Source organism: Caloenas nicobarica, chromosome 7, assembly GCF_036013445.1.
Source record: "Caloenas nicobarica isolate bCalNic1 chromosome 7, bCalNic1.hap1, whole genome shotgun sequence".
Taxonomy (NCBI): Eukaryota; Metazoa; Chordata; class Aves; order Columbiformes; family Columbidae; genus Caloenas; species Caloenas nicobarica.
In genome coordinates this window covers 13,915,298-13,931,522 of record NC_088251.1, presented here as the reverse complement: position 1 = coordinate 13,931,522, position 16,225 = coordinate 13,915,298, and the positions used below count along the sequence as shown (strand labels likewise).

The window sequence follows — 16,225 nt, the reverse complement described above, 5'->3', positions numbered from 1 at the left end:
TTTATCGTGTGTGACTTCAGTTCCACGAACTATTATTAGTTATACAGCGAGGAGACATCTATATATAAACACAAGAGTTTTTTATGTTTCCATATATACTCGGGTTTCTATATATAAGCAAAATGCTTTCATAGGAATATTTTAAAATATTTGCCACATTTTGTCGTGTATTTTATGGTGGGAAAGTGTAATCGGAAAAAATGCATTTAGATCTTGTGGGACAGTAAGGTAAAATAGCTACTTGTGTGAACTGGGTCTTTTTTTAGATGCAGGCGCTACAGAAATAGCCAAGCGATAGCCGCACTGTGGACTCCCCGTGCAGTCCCTTGTCGCCAGGGTTCGCTGCTCCGTCTGACCCGGGGGAGGCGCGGTGCAGCCTGCGCCTCGCTCAACCTGGCGTGCGCAAAGATGCAGAGCGGTAGATGATACGTGTGCCATCTTATTTAGACTTTGAGTTCTACGTAGAAACATACGGTGTTTTGAGTAAATAAATCAGGTGTGGTCCAATGTAGGGTTTTATATAATCACTTTTATTAGTGGCTTTCTAGCAATTTTTTTTTCTTTACTTTGTCGTGAAGAAATGACAACCTCTTTCCAGCAAGTGGAAATTATAGAAATATTTTGAAGTTTGTTGTCTGCTGTCACTTAGGGGCTGGCACAGGGTCTGTACTGTTAGCACTACGGGGAAGGTTGCTTGGGGAGCATTTGGGTTTTTTGTCTGGTTGGTTGGTTTGTTTTGCTGGTTTGGGGGTTGGTTTGTTTGTTTGTCGGTTTGTTCATTTTTTTTTTTTTCTTACCTGACCTAGTCCTCCATAGCTTTGGAAGTCATTGAGTTAGAAAAGTCAGAAATACAGTGGTTCTGTAAGTTTCAGTCGTGTATGGATAATAGAGGAAATTTTTCCTATTGTCCCCTCCGAGATAAAGATGAGAGCTCAGCCCTGCCCTACTCTGCCAAGGCTCCATCACCTGGCCAGTAGCTGCAGTTGTGGAGGGACCTTTGCTGAACAGGCAGAAGATGCGAGAAGTTCAAGGCCATTGCAGGCCCCAAGAGATGGTCTGGGGGAACGGTGAGGACATGTTGCTATTGCGGTAGGAGATCAACAGGGGAAAGTAAGGGTGTTGCAGTGGGGAAAGATAGGAAATGTTAGACCTATCTGTTTAAAAAAAAAGACACCAAAAACATGTATGGCTGTGAATATTTTCCGAACTCTCTCGTGCCCCAGTCCTCGGATATTCTCCTGTGGAGCACATACAGTGACACACATCTATTCTGCTATTGTTAATATGCTGCATAAATACCATTGTTTGTACTGTGAATTTAAGGGCAAGTCCTGGTTTTCTGGTTGGGGTTCCTGTTGATGTTTTTGTATGGGCATACCCAGAACGTTTAGATTTACAAGTGGTCACAGAAAATAACAGTGAAGTATGCGTGTGTATGTTGCGTGAGCTAGTTGCCCATATCTTTTCTAGCAGAAGTTAGAGCACATTAGTGTTTATTGGGATGTAGAAGAATTCAGCCTAATCCTGGCTAAAAATAAACAAATGCAAGGCAGAAGTCACGACAAATGGACCCCATTGCTCTGAGGCCATTTCCATGGTCAGAGGGTTTTAGAGATGCGGGGATGCCGGTATTGTGCACTGGCCGCGCGCTCTGAGTGTGGGCGCAGGTTTGTGGGCAAAGCTGTATGTGGTTTTGCTTGAACTTTAATCCACCCTCTGCCCTCACAAGGGGAGCTAATTTGATCCCAGTGGGTTCAGCCGTGGTAATTGAGGTTGTTTCCCTAGCTAGTGGAGCTGTGCTTTACTGTAGCTCTTGTTGGAGTGCTGCAGAAGGAGTTGGGTACACCAGGCCAGTGCATCGCAGCCGTATGTAGCAGATTATTCAAATGGACCCTTGTGAGCTCCTGCTGTCCTAAGATACCTTTATGCAATGCTATTACATGGTGTTAGTAGAAATGTATGGGAGCCTAGGCTGAGATAAAATCATCGAGATGCTCTGACACACACATTTACAAACAAGGTGAACATTCTTGAAGAGGTGATAGAGATCTGTCCCTTGCCAGAGGAGACTGAATGAAAAAGTGTTCTGCTTAGATCAAAAGCCCTGTTCCTTATGAGAAGCTACGCCACAAAGCTTGGTCTGGAGTAAAATTGTCAAAATAAATGAAGTCCTAGAAGTCAGTGATATTAAAGCTAAGTACCTAGGTCATTTGAGAGCAAATATGTTCAGATTTGTTTTGAATGGGACTAAAATAATGATGGAGACTTCTGTAGAATACCAAAGAAAACAGGGTTTGCTCCACTACACCTTCCCTGAGCTAAACAGGCAGATCATGAAAGAAGTACCATCCTGGCAGAATTACTGTTATGTCACTAAAATATTACATCTCTTCTCTTTATGGTAAATATTTTACAAGAAGAATTTGAATAATATTGTACTATAGGTGGGAGTCACGTGTCATCCCCTGTCATCCACAGCCAGTGGTTAGAAAGCTGTTGAGCTACCCTGATTTATGTGCCATCTTTGAAATCATTTTGGCCTGAATTTTAAAATAAAACAATGAGCAGCCATTCCACTAATTCTTTTTATTGTCATCTTGCTTCCTCAAATACCATGCTTAATGTCTCTGTCAGTGGATTAGGAAAATTGTGACAAATACTGCAGCAAAATATTTTAGAAAAATTTGGTGACAGGTTCTCTTGGAATAAATCAAGGAGTTGCTTAAAAAGATAGTAATGTAGATCTGTGAAAGGCAGCTATGTTGGTTACTCATTATAGACTGTGGTCTCCGTTCCAAACTGATTTTTCTCATTATATGGGTAGATCCTGGTGAACCTTAGTCTTCTGGAGTAAAGGAGCTCTTCGTCACAGCAATCCCACTGGTGGCAAGTGCACAAATCCAGAGTCTCCTGCTTTAGACTCCTTTTCTCCTCTTCATTTTATCTCCAGTGTCTTCTCAAGGGGCAAGGCCGCCTCTTCACCTTATCTCCCATGGCTGTTGCTGAAGGAGCGGAGCTTTCCTGTCTTATCTGGGAGGTTTCCTTCCTCCTTCAAGAGCTCTCGGCAAACTCAGCCTACCAGAGCGCTATGCACGGTGACCCAAAGAAACACAATTAGATGGTTGTTCACAAATGGAAACTTTTAAAAGTTGCTTTATGATGTCAGTAATTAAATATATTCATAGTGTAATTGCCACAGAGATTGATCTCTGAAGTCCCTCTTTCTCCATTTCTAAAACCTGACCCAGTAATACCATTTTTGAGAAAATTAATCATGCCTTGCGTGGATGTAAAGTTGATGTTGTGTTACTAGTTCACTTGAAAATCTTACATATATGAGTAATTGAAAACTCCTAGGAACAAAGCAAGTTGATTTACATTTGTTCTTCAATAAGATTAAGAATGCATTCAAATATGCCATCAGTATTGTCAATCTTTCAAACAAGGCAGTTTACTGTAATCTTTCCTTTTTGTGGAGACACTGAATTGGCATTTGAACTCATTCTTTTGGCCTCTTTGCATGACAGGCTTTTAAAGTAACACATCATCAAGATAAAATCTACTTGAATCCTTAGCAAAATGCAAAATTGTTAGTTTTTTCCTTTCTATACGTTATTGTATTAGTATTTTGAAAAAAAATGTGGTTTGCTGGCAGCTAGGTATCTGTTACACAGTGCTCAGTTCTGAAGTCACAGGTGCTCTTCTGTCTGCTGTTGTGTCAGATGGTTTCAGCATGTCTTTGGGTGGTTCAAAGGATTCCTCCCTGTCATCTTATATCCATAAGTATTGGTCTATAGGTGTTCTTGATGAAGAGGCTTGGGTCCAGGAGTCAGCAGTGCTCTGCTCTGTCTCGTTAGCTAAAATTGCACCAAAGCAGAGTGAAGATGCTGCTGGTGGCTTCAGAAGGTTGGAAATTATCACTCCAGTTGAGGTCCTCTGATCTGTGGCTTTGAGTCTGTCCTGACACTTTGCTACGTTTAGGTATGCCATAATTTAGCCTTTAAAAGAGTCACTTTTCAGCCGGAGGATATTCCCCGCTTTCCCACTGAATTTGCTGACGGAGTGTGAGAGCTGTGCGGCAGCCATCCTTGCGTTGTCACACCTTGTGGCACCTGACTCGAACAAAAAGCCAGTGGGAGAAAAAGGTTGCGTTTCTCATGCCTTCAGCTTGCTGCAGTGTCCTTTGTTTCCAGCTGAAGCCACAGGAAGCTGGTCTGCAACAGCGGCTGTTGCGGCACGGTGGGGGAATCCGTGCGCCCCGGGATACGTTTTGGAGAAATTAATGTGCAGCCTCAGAGCGCGGGTGCTTGCGCAGCCCCGATCCTGCGCTCGTGTGAAGTCAAGGTCACTGGCGCTGGTTGCGTTCACAGGCGTGTTTATCCTGCGGCTACGCTCGCTGTGGAAGGGCACGCACGTAAGTGGTTCTGGGGTTGCATTAATCCTGCTGGGTGAAGGAAGCTGTCACCAATTTAGAAAGTTAACAGGGTAGCTTTTTGTAAAGCTTCCCCTCGCCACTGCCACAATATAAATTAGCAAGCCTTCTGCTGAGCTTGAAAAACCTGACATGCCAGGGTTTTGAGCTGCTGGAATTGCAAACCGCATGTGATACGAATGGCCTGAAGTAAAGCAGCTCATTAAAATAGAATATCCATTATCTAAGATGTTGGTAACACAAAAACCCTTTTAAATTTATGTTCTAAATAGTGAGCTAAAAGTAAAATACAGGAGCCGATGATGGTAATAAAAAAAGATAATATATCCAGGCCTCAGTTCCTATCATGACCTACAGTCCCAAGATGTGGCTTTTCCTTTTCAGCTCATATACTTTGCTCGCAGCACGGTTTAGGACCTTATGTAAGCATGCTGGCCTCAGCTAACCTCCTCCTAATGTCCAAACATGTTTCTGTTGTGCCTTCTACTACTTTACCTTTGTTGGATTTAAAATCTCATGGTGTAGATGCCTAAATCTAGAAGCTCCCCAAATTATACTCGGTTTGTTCTAGGAATTGAGGGAGGTAGGATTAGAGGGAGGATTAGATCAGTAGGATTTTTGGCTGTGATGATACAGAACAAGGCTATTGTTTCTGTTGGTGTTGTGTTTTGGTTACCTGAATATCAAAGTCATTTGAGTTCATCGTTGTTCTGGGTCGACTTGTATTTTTGTTGCTCAGAAACATGTCTTGACGTTCTTGTTTTTATTTAGTGGATTAACTGTTTGTTAGTGGAAGCAGCCTGTTGGTCAGGTGAAGGAGACAAACAAGGTGACAGTTTTTCTCCAGACCCTCCTGCTCAACAAATTGTCCCACCTAGGGCAGGGGAGAGGAGGAAGGTGGGGTGGGCACAGCTCCTTTCAGCAATGCAAAGCAACAGAAGGAAATGCTGAACAGGCCATGGTAGATATTGGTCTTTGCTGTGGAGTTCCAGGCTGAAGTATTGATCTCTTAAAGGAGATCTGCTTGGATTCAGCAGCAGGCCAGCACCCAGACCCCACCGATGCCGGAGTCCGGGACCTCTTTTCTCCATCCGCTCGCTGCTGGATGGAGGGCTCAGGAGGACCAGGAGCCTGGAGTTGAGCAAACCCCAGGTTTTGCACTCCCTCTGCTGGCTGCACTTTCGCTGGCTGGTGTCTGCTCTTCATCCCCGAAGGAATGCTGAAATCAGTGGGGAGAATCTTAAACAAACAGAGAAGTAATAAAATTAGCATGATTCCTTTTTAGGGTCCTTGAACACTAAGAAAAAACCCCTTGTTGACAATGCTGTGGAGGTGCAAGTCAGTAAGGAGATGCATTTCTTACACTTCTTTCCAAAAGGTCATTATTTGTCTTGGGAAGTGGAGGCACAGGGGAAATCACATCAGTGTAAGTCACACCTCAGTATCTTTTGAATGTCGTGTGGAAGACTTGAACCATGACCAAGAGTGACTTGAGTATTCTGTTTGCTTGCCTTGAATTTTATCTGAATTTTTTGCTTTGTGTTAGCCCAAATAGTGGCAAGTCTCTCTCCAGACTGAATATTTTCTCTTCTCAGTGTTGTCACCTCTTCTCTCAACTTTAGTTTGCTGTACTCCCTGAAGTGCTTCTTTGATTTGTTTTTTAAATTTCCAGCCTGTTTCTCATCTCAAGCCACCAGTGTCCTGATATCACAACCTTCCCTGATATCACAACCTTCCTACTCAGGTTAGAGCCTCAGAAAGGTGTCAAAAAACACTTTGCTTTCAGGAGGGTTTTCTCTCTCAAGCCTTATGTTTTCCATCTCTTCCTCTCCTACTTCGCATCCAGCTGATCCTTCACTAGGGCATTAGCTTCCAGTTTTGGGAAGCAGCTTGTGTTTGTCCATTTACCAGGCTGAAATCAGATTTCTGACCAACACTGAGAGCAGCCCAGCTAGTGGTGGACATTTTACATCCCTGTGGACACTGGTTATTGTCAGTCCCAGCCATATCAAACCCAAATTCCCTACCAGATAAGGACTGCATGACTGGGAAGCGTTGGCACACTGTCCATGGCAAGGCAATAATTACTAATGCTCAAGGAGTTTCTGAAACTTTACTTCTCTGCTCTTTAGTTTCACTCTTGCTGCCTGCCTACACGTGGTAATAGTTTTTTCCTAAATGTTCACACTTCTCTTCATTCTTCCCTAAGATTTCCACTTTGATAGCAGAGCTCTGAGTTTGAATGACCTTTTCCCTTACTCTCAAGCTATTTCTGGTTCCTAGCTAATTTCTGTTACTCATGGACCTATGGTGACTTCTCAGCTTCTGACCCGAGTTTGTTGCCAGGTTCAGTGCAGCTGCACGGAAAGCCGCAGCAGGTAGCAGCTTTCTAGAGCTGCGCTCTCGCTCTTAGAAGCAGCAGCAAAGTAAATGAAGTTTGGCAGTGTGCTTCTCACCAGGGTCTGACCAGAGCGGATGGAAGGGTCAGGCAGCAGCACTTGAGTTGGAGCGCGTACACCGAGTGATAGGCAGCTGGAGATGGAACATGTTAGTTCATCGCTTCTCTTCCATCTGCCATGGGGCACTGGAGAATTATGGAGCCCTTTCTAGGAGCTTTGTCCAGTCAAGTTTTCAAAGTTGCAAATAACTGAGCTTCTGCCATTTCCCTTGGGAAAATATTCCTTACAAATACAATTCACTGTCAGGAAGTCATTCTGAAACTCTCCCTAATCAATTGTTTTGTTTTGTTTGGTTTTTTGGGGTTTTTTGTGTCCTCACACTAAAATGGGCTTTAACACAAAGGATCTATTTAAAGCAGTACTTTTTTATTTTCCCGTGAAGGCCGATGTGGTTTCTAGTTAATGTTTGTGCAAGACTGTAAGCTCTGTGGTTTAAAGGCGAAGAATCACCATATTCCCTGTGGTTATGCTGATGCTTTCACTCTTTTCCTTAAGGGCCTGGATGAGTTTCATGTGGCTGCATTAAATGAATGTTAGTTATTGGGTTCCCTTCCCAAATATACGTCAAATATATATTAAAAATTTGTTTGTTTTGCTGCTGAAAAGAGCAGGATCTAAAAAGCCTAGTATAAATCTAGATTGTGCAGAAGTTTTGGGTTTCTCTTGATTCTGTGAACCGTGTTGTGTTGTGAACCCAAAGGCACTGCACACCATTTAGTGTGGTGGGGGAGAAAGCACCAGTCTGATTTCCTCATTCAAAATAATCAACGTGCAAAAGCAAACAGCGCGAATACAGACTTCTGCTAATAGAAGAGAGATTTAATGTCCTTGAACTGTGCTGCAGAAAAGAAATTTAGGAAAACACTTGTTACATAGGTATAGTTGCTTGCAAGCCAGTGCTATTCTAGTGGGAGTTGTTTTTAATGGTAAAATTATACAAGGCATTTTAAAATTGATTGTTTTGCATTGTTGAACCTCTGAATCTCACTGGCAGACCAAATTGTTTACCTTCATAGAAAACAGTGAAAACCAAAACAGTTGCATAAGAATAACCCAAGAGATTAGTTACCAAATTCAAGGGCAGCTAAACACCTCCTGGGATTTTAGTCCGTGTCATTGTAGGCACATTAAACAGGTTGTAGCTTAACGTTCCAGTGCACTCACCAACAGCAAATGGACTCAGATTACTGGTTTTAACAAAAACGGATTAGCCTGATTCTAATTTTACCACAAAATGACTTAACAGGAATCTTCTGCTTTATAAATGCCTACCATAGGTTTGATTTAGCACAGATTTTTTTTGTTAACAGAAGGAAACTGAGGGCCTTTAGTGAGATCTGCTTCTTGCATGGGGAAAATAACACATGCAAAGCTTCCCAGTTACTAAATTCATAAACCTCCTTCTGCAGAAATAGAAGAGTCTCTAGTTGCTTACTCATGATATAAGCTTATACACGTCACGTATAGGTTGTTGCTCACTGCTCAGAGTTACGTGTCCGCTGTTGGACTGCTCACTTCCCAAGGTCATTCTTTTTCTCTGAAGCTGTGCCAGCACTATTAGAGTTTTCTGCAGCGTAGTCTGGCTAGTAGTGTCCTTTCGCTATTACTTTTGGTCTTGTACAAGGCTGTATTGCGGCACTCCAGATCAGTGAAACTTGCCGTCTTTACATATCATCCTTATGTACTGAAAATTTTGCTATTTTTTTAAGTTCCTAAGCAGAAATTCAGGAACAAAAAGTGGGATTTCCATCAGGCCTCCCTTCAAAATCTCTTAGAATCACAGGATAATTTATAAAGGGACTTCTGGAGGCCATCTGGCCCAACCTCCTCTTCAGGGCAGTCTACCTTTGAAGTTCGCTCAGGTCACTGAGTTTTGAATACCTCCAAAGGTGGAGATTTCACAGCCCCTCTGGGCCCCTGTTCCAGCATTTGACCACCCTCATGTGGAACAAGTTTTCCTTATCTATGCAGTTGGTTTTCACTGCTGCAAGGGCATGCCACTGGCTGGTGTATTTTGTCTACCAGGACCTCAGGGTCCTGTTCTGCAGACTCAGTCATTCAGCCCCCAGTACAAATGCACGGGGCTGATTTTGTCCAGATTTGTGGCTTTGTGTTTGCATTTATTGCATTTCATAATGTTCCTGTTAGCCCGTTTTTCCTCTTGTGTGTCTGTGGGGAAGTGGCATGTGAGAGTGGGCTGGGTACAGATCTGTCCATGCAGCAAAACTCTTCATGCAGGCAGGACCCTCTGTGCTGACTAGAGCAGATGTTGAACTTGATCAGATGTTTTCATCTCTAGTTTGAACTGCATGGCAATATTATTGAGATCCTTGCTCTACATGTATAAATACCTCAGGATCAAAGGGTGAAATATTTTTTCTTGTTTCTTTTTTCAAGGAATGCTCAAGGTACTGTAAAAGGATTGGTATTTCAAGCATTTCTTCCAGTGCTGTTCTGCATGGTCAGTCAATCACATGGACTCTCTCGAGCTCATTCTAGGTTCACTGACTCATGCGGATTTCACTAAGCGTCTTCATACCTCTTAATTAGCTTAATAAATTGATCAGAAGTTGTGGTACAGAGCAAAATCCAAGCTGAGCAGCAACATTTTGAGCAATGGGATGAGACTGGTTTTGCTTTTAACAAAACTCCTTGGTCCTTTAGTTGCCCATGAATGTAACTGAGCAATTAGCATTTGTCACAACTGGTCTGAAGCTGTGTGAGTGTATAAGCTCCAGAGGCTCTGACTGATGTTACTGACTGTTGCTGTTGATGGGGAAGCTGAGGCAGAAAGCAAATGCTGCCTGCCCATGGCCACAGAGGAGCTGTGGGTCACAGCACTGCCCACAGTTCTGTCCTCGTGCTGCTTATTGAACGTCCCTCAGGTCATTTCTGCCTTTGTCATCAGATCTGGCTGTGCTGCAGAGCCGCCTGCTTCCTCAGTCTCACTGCATCAACACTTAAAATGAGTGATTAAAGAAAGATTAATGCCATAGATGTAGTGTGGTTATAGACCGTGGCCAGAAAATCAGTGAAGTATTGAAATTATTTATGTATTTTTCCATGTATGCTTGCTCTCAGTTCAATTTGTGTTCTGCTCTCAAAGTCCTAGGAATAATATAGGCAGTCCAGGTTTCCTTACCTGGATATTTAATTTGTTCAACTCCTCGTTGATATGTATTGTATGTCCTTAGCAAGGGGAAATACAGTTGAAACTTTTCTTTCTCAGCTGAATAAAACAACAATATGACAAATACCAGTGGCCTGATAAAGTCTTTGAATAAAGCTGTAGCCAATTTCTGTTTAAAACACTCAGAGGAGTCATTACTTTACTCACAGGCCACTTTTAAAGCAGGGCACATGCTGTGTTGTGCTCTTTTATGACGTGTAAAGAACTCTTTGCACTCCTCTGGCTTTTCCTTTAGCTTTTTCTGCTTTGATTGCTTCCATACATGTTTTTTGCAGCCACCTGTGCAGCAGTATGAGAGGGCAGCCAGTCCAGGAATGCATCCTCATGCCACCTCCGTCACCAGTGCCGATGCACGTTCTGCTCTCTGATGATTTCTGGCAAATTACTGGATCTGGGTCTAAATTAGCTTACAAAGACCCAAGAAATGTAATTTTCAGCTCTGGTCTGCTGTGTCAAGTGACTGCAAGAGCGTTGGAGCCAATGCAGAGGAAGGAGACACTGGGAGCAGAAGGCAGCCTTTTAGGGGCAGCCCCATGAGATTAGTTTAAATTCATCTGACCCCAGCAAAGTTGTGGGTTCATGAAAGTCAGGAACAGGAAAACTTGATAGTCAAGAGGGAACAAAGGTTAGTGTCAGCCTGCACTGAGATAATTTATCTGTTTTCAACAGATAAACTCTCTGCAACATGTAGTCTTAATAATGAGAGTAGAGCTGAACATCACCGTTACCCACCAAAATGCCTAATGACATTTGAAATTATGGCAGCTTTCAATGGTCTTGATACTTTGGGTGATAAATTTAAAAAAACCTGAAAATCAGAGATCACAGCGGAGCCAGAAAAAATGTTTCTAGCCTTCTTTTTCTTTATAGAAAGTGCAAAATATCTGATACGTGTCCGTAACTAATTCCTTATCAGCTCACTTTGCATAAGAGATCAGTAGTCAGTACAAACTTTGGCCACTGGTCTCATGATCGGGACTCTTGCTCAGATCAGAGTGCTGTGGCCACTAAAGTAGGGAGAGTGTAATGTATTTTAGTGATACTAAATTCTTGATGAGGACCACACCCCAATAGAAAGGGCAGGTAACTGGTTTTGTGGCTGAAAGTCATGCACAGCTTCCCATGGTGGTGCAGCCCCTCAGCTTCTTCCCCAATCCCAGTTCCATAAATCTCTCCCATTGCTTGTAGATGTGTCCAGGACTCCACTGTTAGAAGGACTGTCCTTTTCAAAATGTAGAATTTTATCAACTAGTTCAGCTTTATCATAGGCAGTACAGAAGAAGAGGAGAGGGCTGTAATTAGGTGATTCTGACTAAAGCTGAAATGAGTTTGATAGCATTTTTTGTTTGTTTTTAAATTTTGCCTGCTTCTACAGATCTGACCACTCTTACCATTTACTAATGTGTGTGATTCTCGGGAATTAGCATCTGAATAAGCTTGTGCAAACGAGCTGCTCTGGTCTGCGATACAAAGCATTCTTGAAGGAGTTATGCCTTTTGACTTGAAAACAAGTACACTAATATCTGAGCAGGCACTGGGAAATAAATTACAGTATTTTTGTTTGTCCGTGTGACAGTTTTTTGTGCCACAGTTGTCTTTGAACATCATCATATTTGAAGGATGTAATTGGAGTAATATATTAGAGGGGAACAGCAATGGTAATAGTACTTGGGTCTTTCATCTTCGTATTAAGTCACCTTTTTTTTTTTAAATACTGGTCATTGAGTGTTAAAAAGAGCTGGAAGTGTTACAAGGAATGCAAAGAAATAAAACCTGACAAAGTGAAAGACTTTCAGTACAATATGAAAGTTGATCCTTTAAAATCACAAATCATCTTTCTCTTAATTCACTGTAGAATAAGGTCTCCTCAAGATAAGACTCAGCAGTGCTGCGGAGTTGGTATTTGAAGTATGTCCATCTGCATCTAAACGAGTAGCTCCAAGACAATCAGATTATGCAGTAGTTACTTTGGTGAGAATATCGCCTAAGTGGAATGGAAACTTCATTTTGAGTCTAATATTAGACCCTGCTTTGGAAAATTCCTTTTAAATGATCACAAGCTGGGAATAGCAAAAGAATTTAACTTTCGACAGACAGCATTCACCAAGAATTTGTTTTTAACTGCTTATGTTGGGTCCCTGGGAAAGCAGATGTGAAAAACTTACCAAAGTGAATTGACTTGACCTGATGCAATGTTTATATCAGTAGTTGATAAGTTTTCCTCCCTTGTCTAATTTGTTCAGGATATTTTCATTCTTTAAGCATGAGTAAGTCTGGGTTGGAATAGTTTGAATGCTTGGTAGTCTAATAATCTGAATCTTAAAACATGCAGACATTATTGCCTATAAAGGGGTCTAAGCAAAGTTGAACTATTTTGGTTATCTTCCACGGATGGGGATAAGTATCGTTTTTGAGACTGGCAAAGAAGAACATGAGACAAGGTTGCTTACCTCCCGATAGTTCAGAAAGCATATTGATATCTGCTGTGTTTATGCTTCAAAATGCCACTTGCATTTGGTGAGCCCTTTGAATGCATCTTTCTTTTTATGCATCTTTACAAAGGGCTGGCTTTCAATGGCAGTTAGGGAAACTGGCAACCAGAGATGTCAAAGCAGATTCGAAGTGTCATGATATTATTATTCCTGCAGAACAGATTTTAGGAGTTATAGAATACATTGTGAATGATGCACAGCACAGGGATTTTTAGAGCTTCTGTTATCTCTCATCGTGGCTTTTCTCTCTGTTGATCAAACACTGTCACTTCGATTATTTTAATTAATTAATTCCTAAATAAGCCTCTCCTTCTGTATGGAGCATGTCTAAATAAACTATTTTTGAGAGAGGGAGGAGAAAAAGAGAAACTCATGGATTGGACTGACCTCTTCTCGCCAGCTCTACCCTGTCCACATGCTTCTGTGGTTTGGCCATTGCTGCTGTTGTTTCCAGGCTTGAGGAGAGCATCCACGGGAGCTCGTTGCAAAGGAGGGCTCCAGCCTGGCTGTCTTCTGCCAATGTGTGAGACAAGAACTGGAGCAACCGTCAACAAGATAATATAAAGAATTCAAGGCCAAGGTGACAGTTTCACTGGGAAAGACAGAAAGGGAACAGTGATCTCCTGAGCTGTTCTTCTTTAGTGCATTAGGTGTATTTATGTGACCCAGGAATGCATTTCTCAGACAGAAATCAGATTACGATTTTAAGCATCTGCCTCTTTTTTCATGAAACCTGACACCAACCTTTTTGTCCTTTTTTTTGTACCTCTGTGTCTATAATTCTGCTATAATTTCTGATCTTTCAGGAATTTCTAAAATGTCTAAATTGCTGATCTGTCTCCTTGCAGGCAAGTCTCACCTGGCTATAGTACAAAGAGTAAACAATGAAGGAGAAGGAGATCCTTTTTATGAAGTCCTGGGAATTGTCACTTTAGAAGATGTGATTGAAGAGATCATCAAGTCTGAAATTCTGGATGAAACAGATCTATACAGTGAGTAGAAATATTTGCACTTTGTTTATAGACAAGAGGGTAGACTCCATTCAGCAGCACTTGTGTTGCTAGTGGCTGTGTTGAGGGATGTAAGTTGCTGATTTAAAACCTCAGTGGTCAAAAGACCTGCAGATCCCTGAGATGGTCAAAGTAATTTTTGTTTTCGCAGCACGGGCACCTCACCCCTTTATGCTGTATTAATTCAGAAATGGGACAGCTTTCTTTATTTGACCCTTCCAACAAGAAGGTTTGCATCTGCAACAATCTGGTCTCTCCTGCTGACTGTTCTCCACCACCGTGGCCTGGTTAAACCTTTTTGTTACAGTGCTCACACCTTCCCACATTTTCCCCCAACCTCTCTCCGCTTCAAGGGCCTGTAGTCCATGTCCTACCGTACTTTAGCAAGAAGGCAGGCAAATACCATGCCTCAAGGAAGGGGAATGGAGTCTCTTTAGAGTCTCTCTCTGTCGCTCATTCAGAAAGCCTGAGAATGGAAAGTCTTCTGCAGGGCTGAAATCCAGCACCTCCTAAATGACTCCTCTTTTTATCACTCAGCACAGCTCCTTCCTTCCTTGTGTTAACATATGTTGAGGGAGGTGATGCTGCAGGTCAGCTGTTACCTAGGACTATAGAGATCTGGACTCTTTCCCGGTTTAGAGTCTGTCTCGTCTTTGGTCAGTTACCTCAAGTGTCTTTGCTTCTCTCACCATCTGCACAGTCTGGCCTGTGCATACTGGACTTCCTTTCTGTCATTATTCATCTGTCTTATCTGTACTTTGATCACTTGCTGGCAGATGCTATTTTTTACTGTATGTTCACATGTACCACAAAGACATCTCTAGATTCTGTTGTAACAGAAATAGTAGAAATAATAATTTTAAATTCCTTTAACACTGTTCAGCTTTCCTTTGCTTTCTTTTTCTTCCTTCATGAAAGCGATCTGAATGTTTGTACAACATATTTTTCAGACTAACGCAAGAATCTTCTATCCTCTCTCCAAGCCAAATGAGCACTTTACACTGTGGGATAGACATACTTTTACTTTTCCGAATAGATTGTTATTGTCTGAACTACTTTCTGTAGCTGGTCAGTATTTTACCAGTATTTATGTGCCCAAAGGTTCATGTAAATCACAGTTGTGTTTTACAGTATGATAAACAGTCTAATTACTATGCAAATCACAGAAGTCCAGTTAGTATTGATTTCTTTTCATACCTTCACAAATGAATTGTTGGGCTAATCAGTTACAACATAATGCTTTCACAGGGTGAATTCACACTTTCTTTTATACTGAAAAAAGATCCTATCTCTGTCACATCACCTTTGAGATATTTCCATGTTTCTACAAGTGAAAAGACATTGCATATGCTTTTCAATGTGTTTTTTTTGTTTTGTTTTTCCCTTGTTTGTTAATGGAAACCACTTAGATCATGTTCTTCAGGACAAAAAAACCCTTTGACCATTAATAGAGTGTTAGAGGGCAAGGGAATCAGAATTTCATTTTGCTACCTGAAGACTTCCTAGGTTAACAAAATGGAGCTGGTGAACATGAGTTCATTTGAAACACTCCTTCCTGGGCAGGTTTTGCTATTGAAAATTCCTGGTTCAGCATAGGAGGGAAACTTCACTTCTTAGGCTTCATGGAGGATACAGGAATTTTTTGGGGGGTGGCTCCTACTATGTACTGTTAAGATGAACTTTCTTTATGAAGCACGGGAGTTCATTGCACTGTTTCGATCGAAGGAAAAGGTAACAGTAAGGAAGAGACCAGAAATACAGAGAAGCTGAGAGGATCACAAAGATGTAATAGGTTTTGGATCTGGGCAGACTGATGTGCTTCCAATTGGTGTAGTGATGGCAACATGCTTTGGTTTTACTGAAGGTACCTTATTGTTCACTGTATGTTAAGGCAGCTCATTTTTCGTGTCGATATCAGTGCGTCAGTGCTTGTAACCCCATCTAGAGTTCTCTGATCCTGTTTATTATAAGACTGAGCCAGCTTGCCCAGCTCAGACCAAGACAACTTGAAACCTTTGGCATGATTTGCTCTATGCTAGGTGGTAACTTAAAAGTAGACCTTATGAAAAATGTTGGCAGCGTTGTTACACCTAGGTTCTGAAGTTTTAAAAATGTTTTGTTTTCTTTGATGGAAACTTGAAATTTGACAAACTGGCTGACCTTGGCATTGGAATTGTGCCTTTCTGGTGTTTCCATGACAATGGATTTGAACTATGTTAGGATAGAAGCAACTGTAAATTTACAGTTTTTGCTGAAAGCTGCTCTCCCTGCTGAAGCTCGGCAGCTGAATTTCTTGAGGGTTGCATGTCCAGTAAATGTGCAGTATTTCTTCAGATTGCTCTAGTCTGCTGTGTCTTATGGCTTGCAGAGGTGTGCAAGGAGAAGAAATGTGAGCAAGAAAAACTATTTAATATGTCTGACCTATCAACATCTGGATGGACTGAGTACTTCTGAGCATGAGACTCTGTATTGGAGATGCCGATGGGGTGGAGAGAAGAGGTTTGTGATGTGATACAGGATGCATCTCAGCCAGTGTCAAAATGAAGAGCTGTCAGTGCGCTTGACTCTTAGTATTGGAAAGTTAGAATCATGGAATTGCTGAGGTTGGAAAAGACCTTGAAGATCATCAAGTCCAACCGTTA

General features: G+C 41.8%; 2 protein-coding genes across 2 annotated transcripts in view; both read left to right on the top strand.

Annotated features, from left to right (window-relative positions):
- Nucleotides 1-13,472, top strand: part of AS3MT (arsenite methyltransferase) — a 105,714-nt gene extending 92,242 nt beyond the window's left edge. The window contains exon 10 of the mRNA XM_065638500.1: nucleotides 13,422-13,472. Coding sequence (XP_065494572.1) covers nucleotides 13,422-13,442 — 21 coding nt within the window. The 3' untranslated portion in view covers nucleotides 13,443-13,472. The remainder of the gene's footprint in view (nucleotides 1-13,421) is intronic.
- The window catches only part of CNNM2 (cyclin and CBS domain divalent metal cation transport mediator 2), a 125,522-nt gene that overhangs the window by 83,689 nt on the left and 25,608 nt on the right, over nucleotides 1-16,225 (top strand). The window contains exon 2 of the mRNA XM_065638498.1: nucleotides 13,422-13,565. Coding sequence (XP_065494570.1) covers nucleotides 13,422-13,565 — 144 coding nt within the window. The remainder of the gene's footprint in view (nucleotides 1-13,421; nucleotides 13,566-16,225) is intronic.